At 51.2% G+C, this 21,736-nt stretch overlaps 1 protein-coding gene across 2 annotated transcripts; it reads right to left on the bottom strand.

Moving 5' to 3' along the window:
* Positions 1–1,565: 1,565 nt before the first annotated feature.
* On the bottom strand, positions 1,566–21,234 carry LOC102282094 (EMAP like 2). 2 transcript variants are annotated; one of them, XM_070387510.1, is made up of 19 exons: positions 21,181–21,234; positions 20,606–20,634; positions 20,257–20,386; positions 16,097–16,246; positions 15,286–15,355; positions 15,060–15,170; positions 13,714–13,809; positions 12,676–12,810; positions 11,802–11,901; positions 10,880–11,034; positions 10,432–10,557; positions 7,908–8,039; positions 5,470–5,537; positions 5,112–5,200; positions 4,781–4,878; positions 4,161–4,248; positions 3,625–3,720; positions 2,147–2,277; positions 1,566–1,845 (listed from the first exon to the last, which is right to left on the bottom strand). In XM_070387510.1, exons 1-19 carry the CDS (start codon positions 21,198–21,200, stop codon positions 1,720–1,722), a joined length of 1,950 nt encoding a protein of 649 aa, XP_070243611.1. In that variant the 5' UTR covers positions 21,201–21,234; the 3' UTR covers positions 1,566–1,719. The 2 variants fall into 2 exon arrangements, with proteins under 2 accessions (XP_070243611.1, XP_070243610.1); XM_070387509.1 differs by having other exon boundaries at positions 20,257–20,389; positions 21,181–21,232.
* Between the last annotated feature and the right edge of the window lie 502 nt (positions 21,235–21,736).

Below are 21,736 nucleotides of genomic sequence, written 5' to 3'. Positions count from 1 at the left end.
CCCGGCTCCAGGGGAGAAGCCAGATCCCAAAAGAGTTCATACTCTATGATTTAAAGCAAAAGTGGGCAAACTATTAGTACCACTGTGGACCAAATCTTATCTACTGCCCATGTATGGCCCATGAGCTAAGATGGTTTCACACTTCTAAATACAATGAGACTAAAACAATAGTATCTCATGACACAGCAAAAATGTTGCCAAACTCAAGTTTCGGTATCCATAAATAGCTTTATTTGAACACTGCCAAGCTCATTCATTCACGCGTCGTCTGTGGTCACTTTCACACAGACAAGGTCAGAGTTACTTGGGACAGAGACTGAGTGGCTTCTAAAGTCTAAAATATTTACTAACTGGCTCTTTCTGGGAAGTTTGCTGACCTCTGATTTAAAGTTCAAAAATGGGTAAAACTGTTCTACGGTGTGAGAAGTAGGGTAGCGATTATTGAGGGGAGAGGGGAGCAATGACCAGGAAGGGACTCAAGGGGGCTTTCTGGGGGCTGGGGATGTTCTATGTCATCACCTGGGAGATGGCTGCACGGATGGGATCCGTTTATTTTTGTACATTTATGTTGAGTGTACTTTTCTGAATGTAATGTATCAACACACCAATAAAAGGTTAAAGTTCAAAATTTGCTCAAGATTACAGATAAAAAATTGAGAAATCCCCAATGGGACAAACCCAATCACCACAGTCCAGCTAGACCCCTCCTGGACTACTCAGATCCATGACCTGGCAATTGCTTCTTATTGTTTCTGCTGGATGAAATTAGGTTTCTGTCTCTTGTAATGCAGAACGCTCACACCTCATCCACCAGATCTCTATAGTGTCATCAGTCCACTTCTCTAAAAACTTTCCTTGCCTTATTTCAACCCTATGGTTCAAGTGAGGCTTCCATGTTTTTAATGATTCCATCTTCTGGCCACAATCATTGGTCCAGGACTGGTCAGCACCTAAGTGGAACTAACCAATCACAGTAGACCAACCAACAGTCCAAGTTGATTGATTTGCAGATGGCCCAATCATAGCCCTTCTCTGGGATTTCTGGGCTTGGGGTTCAAGCTGTTGGGTGCCATCCTTCTGTTGCGTGGAGACTGCTGTTCCCAGAGAAAAATGCTGACTTGCAGAAGATCAGAGAAGGTATGGAATACCTCGATTGCCCTCAAACCCTTGTTTCGTGGGCCCTGAAAGCCAGAGGGGACAACTGCCTTTCCTTGTTTGGGTATGTTGGCCAACTGAGTACTCCTTTGGCCTAAGTTAGAGCTAGCTTGGTTTCTGTCAAGCTTAAAGACCAATTAAAAAAAAAAAAAGACCAATTAAGACCCAATAATGGTCTCTCATCACAAACACTGTAATACATGCACACATACACATATACTTATAGACACACTCAATCTATGGATACTCCCATACACAGACCCTGACACTCCACCTCAGTGCACATGTTTTTATTTCTGGATGATATAAAATAATAAACTTAAAAAACACTCTGAACCAAACACTCTAATGGCTCCCCCAAATCAATGTGACCCCTCTTCCCACCCCGATAAATAGAGACTTCTGTCAGTCCACCCACCCACCCCCATAACCCCCTTTGCTATAGACATACTCTGGGTATATATTACTCTACTCGGCAATAGACATCTCCCGAAAATAGAATTGCACCCTCACCACCTGACTCTACCTGGGCCCCATGTTCCTGGGAACCCCACCCTCCTCAGTTCAGACCACCCGCCACTGCAGCACACTGGTGTCCTTGCCCCCCGTGGTCAGGGCCATACTGTCATCCCACAAGAAGGCCACATTTGTCACATGGCTGCTGTGTCCACCATATTTGTGGCTGAGGGCCTGTGATAGGGAAAGAAGGAAAGAAAAGGAGGTCACCTGTCTTGTTCACTGCTGTATTCCCTGTGCCCAGGCATATAGTAGGTACTCAATGAATATTTCTTGAGTTAACAGGATAAAAGAACCAAAGATTTCATAATGCAGGTGCTCAGAGCTTTAGCACGACAGACTCAGAAATTTATCAAGTTTCAAGTTAAGAAAGGCCCTTGGGATCAAGTCACTGCCGTCTTTGTATAGATGGGAAACTGAGATCCGCAAAGGGTTGCTTGGTACCTCCACCCTGCCAGCCCCCACAGGGACTCACTCGAGGCTGACAGCAGGGGTAGCTGAACAGGTGGACTTTGCCAAAGTCATCAGCTGAAGCCAGCAACTTCCCATCATGGGAGCGGGCCACAGCATTGATGTCAGTACCATCCGCTCCCTCGGACCAGATCCCTGTGGACAAGATTGGGGGTGGGTGGTGATGGTAAGATGTCAGTTGGGGCCAGGAAACCCCAAGGCAAGCAGGCCCCAGCTGCAGCCTCCCTGCCTTCCTCTCATCTAGCCTGTCTCTAGCCAGGGATGAGAGTTGGAATAATCTTTTGGAAATATGTATCTGACCCTATCTTCCATCATTCAAAACCTTCTCATGGGGAATTCCCTGGTGATCCAGTGGTTAGGACTCCATGCTGTCACTGCCAAGGGCCTGAGTTCAAGCCCTGGTTGGGGAACAAAGATTCCATAAGCCACACAACGTGGCCAAAACAAAACAAAAACCCTTCTGTGGTCCAGGCTTCTCACCATGACCCCTGTGCTCTGCCAGGCCCCTTACACTGCTCCCCTCACCAGTGCTTCCCTTGAACTCTGAAATGATTTAGCCATCCTGCCTTCTTGCATTTCTCCAAATAGCAAGCTTTGTCACCTCTGCGCTTTTCCACATGGCTATTGGAGACGGCAATGGCAACCCACTCCAGTACTCTTGCATGGAAAATCCCATGGACAGAGGAGCCTGGTAGGCTGCAGTCCATGGGGTCTCGAAGAGTCGGACACGACTGAGCAACTTCACTTTCACTTTTCACTTTCATGCACTGGAGAAGGAAATGTCAACCCACTCCAGTATTCTTGCCTGGAGAATCCCAGGGACGGTGGAGCCTGGTGCGCTGCCGTCTGTGGGGTCGCACAGAGTCGGACACGACTGAAGCGACTTAGTAGTAATAGTATTATTCCCTTTGCCTAGAGACTGCTTTCCTTCTTCACCACACTGGAATGTAACTCCTCATCCTGCAGGGCCCAGTTTGGATGTCTCTTCCTCCAGGAAGTCCTCCCTGACTCCCTCCTAGACTGGGGCCAGATGTCCTCTCTGGAGTTCCTTGCCTCCACCTGATCTATTCTGGGTTGTCTGGGGACAGGTTTGTCTTGTCCACTGGATTGTGAGACCCACGATGGCAAGGCCAGGGCTGTTGTGGTCACCACTGGGTCTCGGCACTGCCCAGCTGTGCAGACAGGTGCTCAGGGAGTATGTGTTGAGTACATTAATGCCTGAATGAACTCATGACTGGGACACAGGCCGTGCAAATCTCTCTGGGCCAGGCGCCACCCCTCATTTGTTCTCATTTCGTTACAGCTCCAAGGGACCTGAGCAGTCATCTCACCCTCCTCTTTCCTCTGACACAAACATGGCTGCTCACACGGGTAAAGGAATGAGTTTCCCAGCCTGGTAATAAGAGGCCGCAAAAACCACCAGTCAGGGATATTTCTCAGAACTCCTGTCCTCAGCAAGACTCTGTCCATTCCACAACTTACCAAACACCCCAAACCCTAAGACACAAGTAGCTGTGGCCCATTCCACATTCCTCACAGTTTCGGCAGTAGTGATCTGCTTACAGGTAGATGAATCCCCTGGGGCAGAAAATGGAGGAGAGATGTTCAGAGCATAAAGAACTAGTGACAACACACCCATTTCACAGACAGTGGACACTGAGGTCCGAGACAGGAGGTTAAGGTCCCAGGGCTTATTCTAAGTCTTCAGACTGGCTGAGGGGACTAGATCCTGGATGGTGATGCTCTACCCCAAGGCCAGAGCAAGGGTATCTGCATAGAAACCTGTACCTAACCCATCCAACCAGGGAGGGGAGGAATTGGTTAAAAGCTGGGTCCACCAAGGAGGAAACCAGAAGTCAGGAGACCAGCCCAACAGATCAGCCCCTGAATACACCAGCCAGAGGTGAGGGACTTGAATGCCCTGGCTTTTCTGCCAGAACCTGGGGAAGGCTATGCAAATCACACATGCGCTGTAGAGAGGCTGAGGGAGGCGTGCCTTTGGGTTTCAGCGAACTCACAGTACAGAATCTCGTAGTCCCCAGAGTTGGTGACAAAGCAGCTGCTGTCCTGGGCCCAATCCAGGTGGGTGATAAAACTGGAATGGCCCTGCGGGGGAGGGAAGAGGTGGGGTTAGAGCTGGAGAGGGCAGGATCCGCCCAGGATGGGGGGAAGGCTAAATACAGAGGTAGGGTGAAAACACAAGGGGTCTAGAGGAAGGATACACAAGCCTTTGGAGTGTGGGGCCAGACTACCACGGGCAGGGGCAGACCGTGATGGGCAGGGCTAGACAAAGAGGGCTTCGAACACAGGAGAGTTTAGAACAAGTGGGCCGAGCTAGACACAGAGGGGGCGGGCTTTGAATGCAAGGGGCTGGGCTATAACACAGAGGGTGTGTTTAGAATGTGAGGGGCGGGGCTACACGAAGGGGCGGGCTTAGAATGTGAGGGGCGGGGCTACACAAAGGGCGGGCTTAAAACACAGGAGAGGGTAAATGTGTGTGTGCCCGGCTAAGACTCCTAGACGTAATCAGGGCAGTCAGTTGAGTGTTGAAGCTGTGCTCCCTTGAGGTAGAAAACTGGTTAATCCTGCACCCCCCGAACGGTGTGGCGGCGCGGGCTGGGGGCCACGGCCCACTCACCGAGCACTTGCCCAGGCGGCTGACCTTGCGGCCGCCTTGGTCCACCGTGTACACGTACACCAAGTTGTCGTGGGAGCCCACGGCCAGGTACGCCCCGTCTGGGGGAGGGGGAGGGGGCTATGAGGAAGCACCCAGGTTCTACCCCTCCTCTCTCAGATTCAGCCCCCCCACTATCCCAGACAACTCAGTAGTCCCAAGCTCCATCCCTACCACAGTCCTGGCCCCACCCCTAGGCCAGCGCCACACAGGCTCCAACCCTTCCTCCTGCCTGTAAATCAGCTTTTCTGTTCCCAGGCCCTGCCTCTCCAGCGTCCCCAGTCGCGTTCCTTACCCGGAGAGAAGCTGACCACTGAGATCTGTTCATTCCCATCGGTATGGATGGCCACCAGGTCATGGGTCTCCGTGTCCAGCAGCAGCCATCTTTAAGGAGAAGGCGTGGTGGGGGGAGGAGGGGTGAGCTGATCTGGTAGAGAGGGGTGGCAATCTGGGGCTTTGAGGGAGGGACCGCATTAAGATGTGGGAGAAAGCGGACTCTCAAAGAAGAATGATGGGAGATCAAGTCCTGGCAACCACTTGGGACCTAATTATCGTTCTCTGTAGGCTTTGGGGCAGTAGGGAAGGAGGGGGGAATCAAGGGATAGTTCCTGGGGGGAGCACAGAAGCCCACCCCAAATGCCCGTCAGTGTTACCTGCCAGTCACTGTGCCGATGGCCAGGACAGAGCCACTGGGGTGGAAGCCGGCAGAGCGGGCAGGATCCTGAGGAGGGAGAGAAGAACCGGGGCTGGAAGCTGGGGTCCCCATCCATCTGGCCCACCTTCCCGGCCTCGGAGCCTGCCTAAGGGCTCTCACTTCCCTCTGCTGCCCTCTGGTAACCCCCTGCCGCAGACACTCAGAAAACACTCTCCTGCCCTTTAACATGTTGGCTCGAACAGAAAACATTCCTCCTCACTGTGGACTCTGGATCCTTTATCACTCCTGTTCTAAATTCCCACACTTTTATTCACCCAAGATGATCTCCTTAGGGACTTTTCTAGACATGAGATTGCTGGGATCAAGACTGTCCACGTTTCTAAGACTTTTGATACATCGTGTCAATCTGCTTGCTATAAAATTTATCAGCATATCACCAGGTGTGTCTGAGTGCCTGTTTCCCCGCATCTTTATCTAATCTCCAGCAAAAAAATATTTAATTGGGGTGTGGGTATGGGGGGGATTTGGTTGATTTACAGGCAACAGAAGAATCAGACCTGGGTTCAAACAGTGGCTCTGATACTTCCTAGTGATGTGACATCAAATAGGTTTCTCCACCTTGGCCTTGGTTGTCTCAAATGGAGAACATAAGCACACACACTTCCCAGGACTGTTATAGGCAAGGTGTAAAGCCCTGAGAATGGTAAGCAAGATGGCCCACAGGAAGCACTCAATAAAGGTCAGCTATGATCGTAATTACACTTGTTGATGGGCAAGTGATTTTACCTTTCTGGGCCTGTTTCCAAGTGAGGATCCATCATTCCTACTGCCTTGTGGAGGTTGGGGGCGGAAGCAGTTAAAAAGATGATGTTATCTGCCAGCCTGGATGGGAGCTAGGTTTGGGGGAGATTGGATACATGGATACGTATGGCTGAGTCCCTTCACTGTTCACCTGAATCTACCACAACATTGTTAACTGGCTATACCCCAATACAAAGTTAAACATTTTAAGTTAGGAAAAAAAAAAGATGATGTGGGTAAAGTGCTAAGGCAGTTTCAAGAATGGTAGGGAGACTGCCTGAATCAGAGTAACCTAAGGGAGCTTGTTACAATCTGCAGAATCTGGGACCAAACTCAGACTTCTTGAATCAGACTTCCTGTGCTTGGAGCTCACGATTCGATTCTGTGTTTCTGACATCGCAGGTGGTTCTGATGCCCTGGCTAGAGAACTGCTGTGCTGAACATGGAACCTGGCATATAGTAGGCGTTCAGTTAGCAGCCAAGGTGAGGATTATTACATATGGCCCCAGTAATTTCTAGGACACACCATCCCTGACTCCTAGAAGTTGAAAGGCCATCAGGTGTTCCAGGATCACAGGTAACCCTGGATGCCTAGAACAAAACCTCAAAAGGTGGTGTGAAGACTATGACAACTGACTTTCTACTCTCCCATACTGCACAGGCAGGGGAGCTTAGAAACTACATTGCCCAGAAGCCCATGCGGCTAGGGTCAGCTGTGATATGTGTCCAACAATCAGTTACACTACTGTGGGCTCTGGAAGACACAAAGTAGAGGCCCCACTCTGCCACTTCCGCTGATCAGTTAGGTTGTGAAAACATTTGCTGTGCAGGTGAGCAGTCACTAGCCTTGAAAGGCAAGGGCACAGAGGATCTGATTTGGTCAGTGCAAATATAGCCAGAATTGAGTCACTCTAGATCTAGCAAGACAGTGCAACAGAACTTTCTACAATGATGGAGATGTTCTGTATCTGCACTTGCCAATTTGGTAGCAACTAGTCACATGTTTTGGCTCAGCAGGTAAAGAATCTGCCTGCAATGCAGGAGACACAGGAGATGCAGGTTCGATCCCTAGGTCAAGAAGATACCCTGGAGAAGGAAATGGCAACCCACTCCAGTATTCTTGGCTGAAGAATTCCATGGACAGGGGAGTTGGACACGACTGAGCAACTGAGCCTGTACACACGCATGCAGTCACATATTTGGAATGTAGTTAGTGCAAAGGAGAAACTGAACCTTTCACTCTTAAATTTAAAGTTGATTTAAGTTTGAATAGCCACATGTACTAGACAGTGTAGCTCTAGAGCCAACACTTGAGTGACCACAGCATCCTGATTTCTGGATCACAGTTATGAGGACAGCATTTTCTTGAACCCAGTGGTTCCTGACTCCCCACCTTCCTGACTATGGAAGAGGCAGCAGCTCCTCAGGCACGTCAGGTCTGGGGTGTTGTTCTAGGCTTCCTTCCAGTCAAGAATTCACTCCCCCCAGCCCTCCCAAGCGAGTTTGTAAGCACCCAATTCCCTGCATTAAATCTCCTTCTGCTGAAAGACACTGGGTGTGGTTCCTGATTGATCCCTGACACATTGAGACAGGTGGTCCTGTTAGAACGGTATATCAAGTCCCCCAGCCCCTTACCTCAATGGTCCTACTCCACAGGGGCTGGTGGGACTCCACACTCCACAGGTGCACCAGCTTATCCTGCCCGCATGTCACGAACTGTGCCCGGCTAGGGTGCGTGGCCAGGCCCCACAGCTCTTCCATGTGGCCCTGGCAGGAAGGACAGATTACAGCATGGAGACCACCGATCCAGATCTTTCCTCCGAATCCCCCACCTCTGATGCCAGAAAGAAGTGCTGGACTAGCCTCAGCAACACACTCTCCCCACAGGTGACCCAGGGACGACGCTTTGCCCAGGGTATCTGAAGGAGGCAATGATTGGGCAGATCCCTGCCCCAGTGGGGGGGGCTCCAGGCAAATGTGCCCCCTCCCCTCAGACCTCTGCTTTCCAGTTTGCACAATGAGAAGCAAGAGACGTGGTGCGTAGGAGCTAGATCTTAGGAGTCAGACGGTGCCCAGAAGGCTGCGAGAAACCATGGAGGGTACTCAGCCTGGTAAGTCTGACCACATCTCACTTATTGACTATGGCAGTCACCTGCGCAGGTGACTTCTCCTTGAAGGCTTGGTTTCATCTTCTGTAAAATGGGTCCAATCACTGTATGTGTCTCGTGGCATTCTGCTTACTCAAATTGTGGATGGAAAGTGCAAATACATGGAATATGTATGAGGCTGGCACAAAGTGCTCATCAAATGAAAGTGGCTGACTATTATTAGTAATAATAACATATCCTATTAATATATTATTAAAATAATTAACTATGATAATCAACAGAACTATAATTATTGATAGCAGCATAATGATTAATGCTAAATAATACAATTCTAGTAATACACTAATCATATATAACTTGGGAATTCCCTGGTGGTCCAGTGGTTAGGACTCTGCTTTCACTGCTCAAGGGCACAGGTTCAATCCCTGGTTGGGGAATTAAGATCCCACAAGTGGCCCAGTGTGGCCAAAAGAATAAAAAAATTAAAAATATGTATAATTAATATTGTAGAACAGTGATGCTATTATTAGGGGTCTACCCCACTCCAGTACTCTTGCCTGGAAAATCCCATGGACGGAGGAGCCTGGTGGGCTGCAGTCCATGGGGTTGCTAAGAGTCGGACACGACTGAACGACTTCACTTTCACTTTTCACTTTCATGCATTGGAGAAGGAAATGGCAACCCACTCCAGTGTTCTTGCCTGGAGAATCCCAGGGACAGGGGAGCCTGGTGGGCTGCCGTCTATGGGGTCGCACAGAGTTGGACACGACTGAAGTGACTTAGCAGCAGCAAGATCCATTCTGGCCTTGGGACACCTAAGAAATCCCTCTAGCCCTTGTTTTTCTTCATCTTCTTCACACACATGTGTGTGTTCAGTCACTCAGTCACGTCCAGCTCTTTTTGACCCCATGGACTCTAGACTGCCAGGCTCCTCTGTCCATGGGATTTCCGAGGCAAGAATACTGGAGTGGGTTGTCATTTCCTTCTCCAGAGGATCTATCTTCCTGAACCAGGAATTGAACCCATGTCTCCTGTGATGCAGGCAGATTCTTTACTACTGGGCCACTGGGAAAGCCCCTAAGAGCCAGAAGGGGGAATCTAAACTCAGTTGCATGGATCTCAGCCACCTTGTAAGCGGGAAAATGCATGTTGGGAATGAAGGAAGGGGAAAACCACTGAATAAGGAACAATTTTTGTTTTTCTCTTTTTGGCCATGCCATGCAGCATGGGGGATCTTAGTTCCCAGACCAGGGATCGAACCTGTCCATGCCCTCTACAATGGAAGGTCAGAGTCTTAACCACTGGACCACTAGGGCAGTCCCAGCAAGGAGCAGTTTTGGCCAAGATTCTTTGAGCACTTACTCTGTGCCAGGCATCATTCAAAATGCTATATATGAATGGACTCACGGAATCCTTATAAAACCCTGTGAGATCAGTTGTGTTACTCTCTCATTGCATAAAGGCACAGAGAAGTTACTCATTGGCCTCATATCACACAGCGAGTGAGCGACAGGGTTCTTTCACTCCCAGGCAGTCACTCCCCAGAATTCATATGCTAAGCCATCCTTCTAGACCACCACTTGGTAGGTGGGCTCTTTAAACTGGATGTGGGGTAGGGTTGTGGCCTACCAGGAGGGAGGTGTGGGCGTCTGAGCAGACTCCAGAGGACATTCCTAGAGCCCTGGAGCCCGAGACATGCAAGGTGTGTGGCAGGTGGGACAACCTGCCAGGGTACTTACAGAAACAGTACACCGCCCTGACCAGCAGGGGGCAGCATAGCTGGAGCAAGGTCCTGGGAAGCCCCTGCCGTGCAACCAGTTAACCCACTGCTGGGCCATGGGGTGTTCTGGGGCAGGAATTCTAGGGCAGGGGTGGGGTTATAGGTCACAAGCAGGTAAAAGGAAGGTAAGAGGTGTTAACTAGGCCAGAGGATAAGGAATGGGGCAGAGAGATGAGGAGAAATGGGAGTAGTAAGAGAGAAGTGAATGGTGCAGAGGAGAGAAGAGAGGCATGTAGGGACGGAGCGGGGCAGGTGCAGAAGAGATGCTCACCTGGACCAGCAGCGAGAAGCCGGTGTGGACAGAGCCCTGCAGGATGGAGTTGCGGGTGGTCCCCACGTACAGCGTGTCTCCCCGGCCCTCTGCCACGGTGCGCACGGGGCCGAAGTCCTCAGGGACCTGGGTGTGGGGGGAGGGGTGGGCAGATGAGTTTAGGACACATGTAGAGGTGGGGGGTGAGATGGCTGGATAGCACCAACAATTCAATGGACATGAACTTGGGTAACTCCAGGAGATAGTGACGGACAGAGAGGCCTGGCATGCTGCAGTCCATGGGGTCACAAAGAGTCGGACGCAACTTAGGGACTGAACAGCAACAACAGACGTGAGGGCAGGGTGGAGATGGGGGAGACAGGCTGGGAGAACAGGGTCTAGTGTTAGGAGCCCTGGGGGGGTGATGGGAGATCTCCTCACCCTTGTATGAGCCTCTCCCCCTCCTCACCTCCACCTCCTGCAGCTTGCTGTAGTCAGAACCCCAGAGGACAACCCGCCGATCACGGCCCCCTCCGGACACCAGCGTCCCGTCCCGCAGGGCGCAGAGCCCAAACACGCCGCCATCGTGGGCACCCAGCACTGCCTGTGTGATTCGGTTCCCTCCTGCAGGGTGGCCAGGGGCAGGGGTCAGCATGCAGAAGCTGCCCCACACTGACCCCAGAAAACACCTCAAACTCTCACTCCCACATCCAGCCATTCACTCACCTCTTCTTCTACCTACCTTCCCATCTACCCAACCACCCTACCATCCGTCTAATAAGCCATCTGGAAAGATAGTGTATTCATTTACTCATTCTTCTATTCACTGAGTAGGACATCTCCTACATTCATTCACTGCCTTATTCATTCATTCCTTTGGAACAAACCATCTTTCCATCCATCTAACCTGGGTTAACCCATTCATTTACAGTTCAAACTTGATCACTACCATGGGGTTTGCAGAGGACCAGGGAAGGGAATACGTGAAGATTTCATGCAGGTGGGGATAGAGCTGAACCTTGATGGAGGCATTAGACTTGGTCAAGTAAGGATTTAACCTGTTGTATCATACCCAGGGCTTCCCAGGTGGTGCTAGAACCTTGCCTGCCAGTGCAGGAGACGTAGGATAAGTGGATTGGATCCCTGGGTCGGGAAGATTCCTTGGAGGAGGGCATGGCAACCCACTCTAGTATTCTTGCCTGGAGAATCCCATGGACAGAGGAGCCTGGCAGGCTACAGCCTATTGGGTCGCACAGAGTTGGACACGACTGAAGCGACTTAGCACACACGCACGCACATCATACATTCCAGCAGGGTCTGAGGAAGGAAGGCACAGCCAAAGGAAGTCAGGGAGGACTGGGTTGGGGACCAAATGGTGGGGTAACACTGACCTTTGCCCCAGACATAGAGGTTCCCCCCAGAGTCTCCGGTGACCACATCGCCACCCTCCAAAAAGGTCACACACAGCACGTACTTCGGTTTCTCATATTTCTAAGGTGGGGGAGAAGGGGATGGTGTCAGAGGGTCACTGAAGCCGGGTGGCCTCCCCGAGCTCACCCACCAGCCAGGACCACGGTCCAGGGGATGTCCTCCCTGCTTCTAGGTGCGGCCCTGTGAGGAGCATCCTTGTCTCCAGTGCACACCCGCGGAGTGTCGTGTCGCCTAGAGTTTCTGACCCCACTGCCTCCCTTCTCCACCCCAGATTCCCTTCCTCCCTCCTCTCTCTCATCTTGACTTCTGTCCCAGTCTCTGTCCTCAGTTTCCCCTGCTGTCTTCCCCTCTCTGCCCCACCCCTCTCCCTCTCCTTCCCTCCCCCACAACCCCTGTCTGCCCCTAGGTCCCTTTCCCTGCCCTGCCCCACCTTCTTCTCAATATCTCCATTTCACCTCCATCTGAGCCTGGTATTCTCAGGGCCTCCTCTGTTGGGGTGGAAGACCCAACTCTCACCAAAGGTGGGCCTCTGGTTCCTGCTGTTTTTCTCTCTCTCCCGGTCACCAGGCTCCAACCTCTCTATTTATCCAGAGTATCAACAACCACAGCAACCCATTTACCCAGCATCCACTATCTGCTAGGAGCTGCTGTACTCGTCATCCCATTGAATCCTCACAACTTGAAAGAGTTGAGGAGGACCATCCCCTGGTATGAATAAGGGAACTGAGGCCCAAGCAGGCAATATCTCAGCATCCCTACACATTCCAGCCTCTTCTGGGGTGTCCCTGCCAGCCTCCCTCAGGGCCAGCCAGTCCCGGGACCCCTGGCACTCACCTCAAAGAGGCCCTGCCGCTTGCTCAGGCTGCCCCCCTCCAGGTTCCAAAAGTAAATGTGGGATTTCCCACAGGTGATGAGCACGGTGGGATCCGTGGGGTGGAAGGTAGCCACCAGCACGGCCTCATTGGAGCACTTTAAGGGGTGGAGGAGATTCAGAATGAGGACCTCAAAGCCACCAGGACCACCACATCCATCTCAGGAAGGACTGCCCTGAATACAGCCATGTGGGTTGTGTACTGCACAACTGACTTGCCTGTATCTCTCCTATACAGGCAAGCTAAAGCACAGGAAGCAGGGCCAGTCAGTGAAGCTTTATTGCCTTCTTCACCAATCTAATGGCAGACACGTGGAGAGCCTTTACTTTGCACCAAGCTCCGTGCCAAGCCCTTTACATCCATCAACTCATTTAACCCCACAGCACCCTGTGAGGTAAAGCTCATTAGTACCTCCCATTACAGATGACAAAGTGAAGCTCAGAGAGGGGAAGTCACTTGCCTAAGGACACACAGCCAGACTCCGTCTGGAATCAAGTCACTGGGAGCCCAGCCTCTCAACTACTTCTCCTTCCCCAAACCATGGGCCCTCCATTCCAGGTCTCTTGCCCCCAGCCCAGAATGAGCATGTGACCTTGGGCAAGTAGCTCTCCCCTCTGCCCTCTGCCTCAGGTTCCTCATCTGTAAAACAGGCCACCAGCCAGAGATGCAAGTCAAGGTCTATCTTAGACATCGCAGGGCAACTGAAACAGCAGCCACCTTGTACTGATCCTCCTGTTTGGCCTGGTCTGCCCACCCCATATCCCAACATCAAAGCCAAATTTTCCCTACAGGGGAGATGCTACCATAACTCCCATTTTACAGATGAGGGAACTGAAGCACCAAGAAGGCAAGCCACTTGCCTGAAGTCACACTGCTAGCAAATGGAAAAGCCAGGACTTGGAGGTGAGTCTGACTCTGGACTCATGAACACTGAGATCTGGCCACCAGAGAGGGACCCCAAGGAATGAGGATTGAAAAAAAAAAGGGGGGGTTACTTCACCTTGACATCCACCACCTTGGTCTCCTTGGCCCAGTCCCACACGGAGAGCACGTGATCGTTGGATTCATCTACCGCACACAGGAGGTTGCCCCCATTCTAGGAAGAGGAGAGAGGATGGGGAAGGGGCAGACAGCTCTGGGTCTACCCTCCCTCCCTGCCCCCAACACCAATACCTTGCCCACTGGCGCATTAGCCACTCAGGCCTGTTTAAAGATTTTCAAAGGCCCTGGCCCAAGGCATATGGAACACATTAAAATACACTCTCCATCCAGGGCCACACACATTTTAAAGGCTGTTTATAGTTTTCCTTTTGAAATGACTAGTCCCTAAGAAATTCACCTAATTTCCCCTCAGCTATAATTTCTCTGCAACCAGCACGCCCTCAGGAATTCTTACTAAGAACATCTAACCTGCCTCTTTATCTGTAATGACTTGTATGACTATGAAGTTAAACAACTATAAAGTTGGGACAATGTTGCTGTTTTATATCTTTAGTTAGGCATAGGTTAGTTTTGATTTTGCAGAGTTTTTCTTTCTCCCAGACGCTGGCAAAAAAATTGCTTTATTTCTCCAAAGGTCTCAGAAAACCTGTAGGTAGGTGGGAGGACCAGTTGTTTTTTATTTCCTGATTCGCTGCAGCCACTGCTTTGGTGAAATGCGATAAAAATGTAAAATATGATTTTAGGAAAAAACCACCAATCACGCACTTGGATGCTGTGGGAATGTCAAATTGCTCTACAAATCCCTAAAGCCTTACTCTTTGATTTCTGTGCTTACCGCCCCCATACATATCTGCCGACACCCATGTTCCGGATGGTACTAGGAGCAGGGCTGCGCTAGACACAGGGCTTTAAATGTCTACAGATAAGGATCCTTCCAGAATGAAAGGTGGTGTGAAAAACAATGCAAAAAGCATTACCTGATCTACAAAGGATCATTGAGAAGTCTGTCTGGGGGCAGACATGTTGTTTTACTGTTGTTAGTTGCTAAGCTGCGTCTGACTCTTGCGACCCCATAGACTGTAGCCTACAGGCCCCTCGGCCCATGGGCTTTTGCAGGCAAGAATAGTGGGGCAGGTTGACCATCTCCCCCTCCAGGGGACCTTCCTGACTCAGGGATCAAACCCACGTCTACCCACATAGGCCAGCGAATTCTTTACAGTTGAGCCACCAGAGCAGGCCGGTGAGGCTGCAACTGTGGGCACCCAGCCTGGAAGGTCAGAAGGGCCGGGAGTTTGGCCGGGGGCGTGTCCAGCACCTGTGATGTCACGATGAAGGCGTGGCCTCCAACTCAAAGGGGAACAAGGGGCAGGAGAGGGCCCAGGGCCAGGCTTGCACAGGACTTACAGATTTGGAAAAGCCCACACAGCACACAGCTCTGTCAAACACCCCCAGGCCTAGCACGTGTAAGGTGGAGAGGGAAACTGAGTCCCAGATGCGCACGTGGGGCGGCAGCGGCTGCAGGAAGGAGAGAGGCCAGTTACCTGGGGGGCCTGACTCCCTCACCCCCACCCCCACCCCGCACCCACAACTCCATCCCAGCCTCCAGGTCCTGCCCCCTCCACTCTGTTACCTTCCCCTCCTTAGTGGTGCCCGCCACCTGTCCAGTGGCGATGGTGACCATATCAGGGTGGACAGCCAGGCTGAGGAGAGAAGCGCAGGTGGAGGGGACTCAGGGAGTGAGGCGGGGGGGAGGGATGACAGCAGCCCAGAACCCCTCCAGCAGCAGCCGCAGTTATGATGCCTGATTATTCATTCCACGGGTTGGCTCAATGAGTTATTTTTAATCCAACGGTCCCCAGTGTTTTTGGCCCCAGAGACCAGTTTCGTGGAAGAAAACGATTCTTCAGATGGGGAAGAGGGAGATGGTTTGGGGATAATTTAAGTGCGCTACAGGTGTTGTGCACTTTATTTCTATTATTATTACATCAGATCCATCTCAGATCATCAGGGATTAGATCCTGGAGGTTGGGGACCCCTGAGTTAGTCAATGAACATTGATTTAATTCTTCAGTAACAATTAGGGAACACTCTCTGGGTACCCTGGTTCAGAAGCAAGACTCAGACCTCTGGTCTCTAACTCAGGGGCCCACAGGGCTCAAGCCTGAACCACAAATGGCCAAGAGAACACACCCATCGAAAGGGTGGCTGCCACCACGGGATTCCAACACACTGTGTCTGGTGTGCTTGCTTGAAGTTTTCAAAAGAAGTGAAAAATCCAGGTATCGGAGTGAATTCACCGACATCTGAAGTACTGATAGTTAATCCACGATGTTTTTCCCCCTGAATTCTGCCTGAATTCAGGCCAAGTGAAGACCTGGCCCCCCGCCTCCCCCTTGATGCCCTGTGCGGGAGATATTTGGCATCCTCCGCCCTGGCCTCACCACTTGATGTCATCGTTGTGTCCCAGGTAATGCCGCTGCCTCTGCTCCTCCACACTGTACAGAATGGCCACGGAGGCCACGAAGTACACTATCTCCCCCGTGGGCAGCAGGTAAAGGTTGGCTCTGCAGTCTCGGCCACGGTAACCATAGCTAGAGATGCCCCGCAGCCGGTTAAGGAGTGTCTTCTGCATTGTAGCTGTTGGTTGACTCCCAGATGAAGGTCATGGGAGATAGGTTTTCCTGTTTCCACTCTTACTGTGTAGGAGGTTGAATAACAGCCCCCGCAAATATGTCTACTGTAGGACTTCCTTGGAAGTCCAGTGGTTAAGACTCTGACCTTCCGATGCAGGGGACGCGGGTTCAATCCCCGGTGAGGGAACTAACGTCCCACATGCCGCCCAGCCAAATAATGAAGGAAAAAAAAAGTGTCCACCAAAATATTACCACCTGGAAACTGAGAATGTGACCTTACTTGGAGAAGGAGTCTTTGCAGATGTAATTAAGGATCTCGAGATGAGATCATCCTGGATTATCTGGCTGGGCCGTCTAATTCCAGTAACAAATGTCCTTGTAAGAGCCAGAGAACAAAGAGACACTGACACTGGGTGGGATAAGGCAGTGTAAGGCTGGAGTGATGGAAGAACCGAAAGGCTTGTTAGCAGCCACCAAAAGCTAGCAGCCAGGGAAGAAGTCCCCCAGAACCTCCAGAGGGACCATGGCCCTGCTGACACCTTGACTGGGGATTTCTGGTCCCCAGAATTGTGAGATTTTTCTGTTGTTTTAAGCCACTAAGTTTGTGGGCATTTGTTAAGAGCAGCCACAGGAAAGTAATCTGTCTACTCTTCTTCCCCAGAGGGATCCTGTTAAAACCTATTATCACTAAGTCACTTTACATGTGTCCCCTGCTCAGGCTCTCTACTCAGCTCCTTAGAGAGGCCTTCTCAGCCTCTCCCAAATAGTTCTGAGATATTTAAAACTGCAAACCGGAATTCCCTGACGGGTTAGTGGTTAGGAGTCAGCACTTTTGCTTCCGGGGCCCAGGTTCAATCCCTGTTTGGGGAACTAAGATCCTACAAGTCTCGTAGCATGACCAAAAAAACGCTGCAAACTCAAGACTTCTTGGCAAGCTAGTGGTTAAGACTTCCCCTTCCAATGCAGGGGGTTCAGGTTTGATCCCTGGTCAGGGAGCTAAGATCCCACATGCCTGAGGTCCAAATAACCAAAATATAAAACAAAAGCAATATGGTAACAAATTCAATAAAGACTTAAAAAAAAAAAATGGTCCACTTCAAAAAAAAAAAAACACTTAAAAAATAAAGAAAACCTATGCACCTCAATGCCCCATCCGCCTTCCCTATTCACTTTCCTGCAGTACGTTCACCAGCATCCCACATGCTCCACTTGTGTTCTTGTTTCTGCCACATCCCACGGCGATTCCCCAACCAGGGATGTAACTTGCGCCCCTTGCATTAGAAGCACAGAGTCTTAACCAGTGGACCACCAGGGAAGTCCATCTGTTTGAATTATTCTGTCTCCCCAACTAGAGTGCCTGCTCCAGGAGGGCATGACCTCTGTCTTTTCTGTTTACTGATGTACCCCCTGTGCCCAGATGAGGTCCTGGTACACAGTGGACATATGAGTTCAATATTTGTTGAAGGAGTGTGACCCCTCTTCTGTTCAGAACTTTCTGTAGCTCCCCAGTTCCCCTAAGAGAAAGTCCAAGCTCCTCTTGCTGGCCTCGTTTGCCCTCCCCTAGTCTCAGCTTCTGCCCTCTGACACTGGATTTCCCCAAAACACCACAATCATGACCATCACCCGGGTCTTGGCACTAACTGTTCCCTTTGCCTACTACACGCTACCTGCCACCTTTCTCAGCTGTCACATCCTCAGAGCAGGCCTCAGTCTCACTTCATCTGCTGGACTCATCCTACTCATCTGATCAATGTGGTAACTGCACCCAGTCCTTGATGAGACTGTCAACTGCACGGCAGCCAAAACTGGGCTGTTTTGTTCTCTTCTGTAACTCCTCCTCCAGGAAGCCTTCCCTGATGCCCAGGCTGGGTCGGCTGCCCTCTCTGGGTTCCCCCATCTAAGTTGTCCGCTCTAAGTTGTCATTTTCATGGATTCTGTCCCCACACTGGATTATAAGCCCAGGAATGCAGGTTGTACTAATTTGGGGACTGCTGGACTCCAGTCCTTAGTCCCAGAATGTTTGCGAAACATCTGAATGGATGTCAATATGCCTATCCCGACCCCATAGAAACTGCTTCACCCTGCAGCCATTTTAGGGCTGGGGAATGAGGCCCACACGGACTTTTGTTGTCTCAGCTGCTTTTCTCCTGATGCTCACTTATCAAGCCAAGCCTGGCATGACAGCATGGTATTCTTCAATTCCTGTGAATATTTCCAGCTGCCTTAAAGAGGTTCCAGGCTCCAACTATTCCTGCCTCTTCCAGAGAAAACAGCAAGGCCAAGAGAGGACAGGGAGTGGATCCCCAGGATGCTAACCCCAAACCTCAGTTTGTGTTTTGGAAAAAGCTTAGGGCTCAGAGTCAGAGTTCTGGCCTCAGTTCTGCTCTGACTCCCTAGGACAGGGCTGGGACCCCTCTCGTGGCCTCAGTTTTCTCATCTGGAAAGTAAGGGTAATCATTCCCAATCTGCAGGCCTTAGAGGGCTCTTGTAGAACACTGGCTGTAAAAATATATTCTGAACCCTACAAAAGAGAAGGATCATATTATTCGATGTATTTATATTGAAAGAACTGAACAGTGCCTGCTGCTGCTGCTAAGTCACTTCAGTGGTGTTCGACTGTGCGACCCCATAGATGGCAGCCCGCTAGGCTCCCCCGTCCCTGGGATTCTCCAGGCAAGAACATTGGAGTGGGTTGCCATTTCCTTCTCCAATGCGTGAAAGTGAAGTCGCGCAGTCGTGTCCAACTCTTCTCGACCCCATGGACTGCAGCCTACCAGGCTTCTCCATCCATGGGATTTTCCAGGCAAGAGTACTAGAGTGGGGTGCCATTGCCTTCTCCGAACAGTGCCTGGCATACAATAAGCGCTCAATAGGGACTTCCCTGGCAGTCAAGTGGTTAAGACTCCACATGTCCAATGCAGGGAATGTGTGTTCAATCCCTGGTCAGGGAACGAAGATCCCACGTGCCATGTGGCATGGTCAGTACGTGCTCAACAGTGATTAGTCATTATTTTGATCAATCTCTGTTTATCTGGCACATATTATAAGCACATTGTTTCACAGTCTTATGAATCCGAGATCATGACACCCACTTTTCAGAGGAGGCTAATCAGGCACAGAATGGCAAGGTGATTCATCCAGGGTCACAAAGCCAGCCAGAGGCTGGGCTGGCATTTCACCCTATTTCTGCCAGGCTCCAAAGACAGAGTTCTTAACCAATGCCAACTTCTTTCATTTCTCACATTCACCAAACTCACTCTGGCCACAGAGCCCTTGGACCTGCCGTGCCTTCTGTTCTTCCTATGAAAGTGAAGTGAAACTGTTACTCACTTAGTTGTGTCTGACTCTGTGACCCCATGGACTACAGCCCACACGGCTCCTCTGTCCATGGAATTCTCCAGGCAAGAATACTTGAGTGGGTAACCATTCCTGGGGATCTTCCTGACCCAGGGATCAAACTCAGGTCTCCTGCGCTGCAGGCAGATTCTTTACCATCTGAGCCACCAGAGATGGCTGGCCCCTAAATGTTCAATTCTCAGCTCAAATGCCCCCTCCTCAGAGAAACCCAGTTACTCCTCTTACTTGAGCTTAGGTTACTGTATGACCAGCATTTATTACTTAGCTGAAATTATCTTATTTGTTGACTCACTGGCCTCAGTCTCCCCCACTTTAGAAGGGAGTTCAGGGAACCTAGCCTGTGTGTAGAAGAGAATCTGATAGATGGAGGGCACTCAGCAAATGTTTGCTGCTCTAATGAATCATAAAAGTCACGTGAGCTAATCTGCCTCCCTCTGCTCCCTGCAGACTCCAAGCTCTTCCTGATCCCTTAAGTCACAGATGCCTGAGAAGTCCCACTTTCGGTACAAAGACCCTCCCTCTAGCTGCAGTCCCACGGAAGGGCTTCCCTTCCGGATTGGGGAGGTGGGGGGTGGGGGGAGCGGGAGGAAGGGATTAAAGTAAAAGGATACACCCAGTCCAACTTGAATCGGTGCGAAGGCAGCTCAGAGCGTGTGTCCAGGCTGTAGGTGGGGACCAGCTCCTCCGGGATCAGCATGGGTACAGGGCGGCCCCTCAGGAACATTTTCACCGAGCCCTCCTCTGCTAGGATGCATATCCCCAGAGGTCAGGTGCTGACACCAGTCCGCAACCCCGTAACCTCTCCCCTTCTGACTTCACTTTTTATTTTTTTTTCACTTTTTAAATGTTTTTTAAGTAAAAAAGGGAAGGGGTGTGGGGTGGGGATGAGGTCAAAGAGGTTTCCTGACCTCCAGCACTGGCCTCTCACCCCAGCGAGGCCCTCCCATTCTCCCTACTTACCCATGCTGAAGATAACTTCTTTGGTTTTTCTGTCAGGAAAGGATAAAGAAGGAGGGGAAAAAAAGAAAGAAAAGAAAGCCCTAATTAGCAGGCAAGTCAGAAACTGGAAGAAACCACTTCCCCCACCCCACGGCTCTCCCGAGGTCTTTGGTAAGTAATGGGGCGGGGGGGGGGGGTTGGGGGCGAGTAAGGAGCTGAGCGCTGCCTCTCTGCAGGCCGTGTGCTTTGCTCGGTTGATCTTGCAGAGCCTAAGACACAGGCCCAGAGAGGCAGTGATCGCCGAAGATCACACAGCACGAAGTGGCAGGGACGCGATCCTGGAAGCGGGGAGTCACAAGGTACCCCTCCCTCCTAAGTCAGCACAGTTCTCCCAACGCTCTCCACCCCCAGTCCCACAGCGCCCCAAACTTCTAACTGAAAGGGAAGAGGTGAGGGTTTAAGGGAAGGGGCGTGTCTCTACACTCCTTTTTGCTGACGGAAAGAGGTGATGCCCGCGGGTCTGGGTCCCCGGAGAAAGGGGAGACCTGGGTCCTGCTAGTGCAATAAGGAGGGGGGTATGTGCAAGAGGGTCTCACCCAGGTCCAAAGCTACTCATGGCGGCGGCTGGCGGCGCTTCGGGGCCGGGGGTGGAGCCGGGCCCAGCTCCGCCGCTTCCGGCCCTGGGAGGCGCCCGCGCCGCCGCGCCCTGCCCCGCCCTCCACGGAAGACCCCGCAGCCGGAGGTTCGTGTTCCGGGGCTGTGAGGTCCTGACACCAGGCTCTTTTGTCGGGGGAGGGAGAGTGTTTTTTGAGAACACAGACTAGAGGACGTGTCTGCCTGAGTTCCAACCCAAGCTCTGCCAGTTCCCAGTGTTGTGAACAATTTGCCAAACCTCTGCCTCGGTTTCTTCACTTTTCACTTGGGGATAATAAACCTCTCAGGCGATTGTGAAGCTTCAGTTGGTTAATTCATGTAAAGTGCCTTGTGTAGTACCTGGCACATAGCTCTGTGTACGTGTTTGCTATTATTTCAGTGGGGTGAAATGTGTGGGTTTTTGACTCCGGTCCAGCCTTAGTCCACCCCACCCCCCAGCCTTGACCTCGCCCGCCGCATGGGACTCCACACGCAGGTTTTTTCACCGCCCAGACATTC

Source organism: Bos mutus, chromosome 18 (genome assembly GCF_027580195.1).
Source record: "Bos mutus isolate GX-2022 chromosome 18, NWIPB_WYAK_1.1, whole genome shotgun sequence".
Classification (NCBI taxonomy): domain Eukaryota; kingdom Metazoa; phylum Chordata; class Mammalia; order Artiodactyla; family Bovidae; genus Bos; species Bos mutus.
This window is presented reverse-complemented; position numbering and strand designations above follow the sequence as displayed.

What these genes read in the sequence shown, in the direction of transcription:
- LOC102282094 (XM_070387509.1), bottom strand. Translation starts at nt 21,200, where the DNA reads ATGAGTAGCTTTGGACCTGG. An exon ending in CCTCTATGTCTGGGGCAAAG is followed by an intron (nt 11,035 to 11,801) that starts GTCAGTGTTACC and finishes GCCACCCTGCAG; the next exon opens with GAGGGAACCGAATCACACAG. An exon ending in GCAAGCTGCAGGAGGTGGAG is followed by an intron (nt 10,558 to 10,879) that starts GTGAGGAGGGGG and finishes CCCCACACCCAG; the next exon opens with GTCCCTGAGGACTTCGGCCC.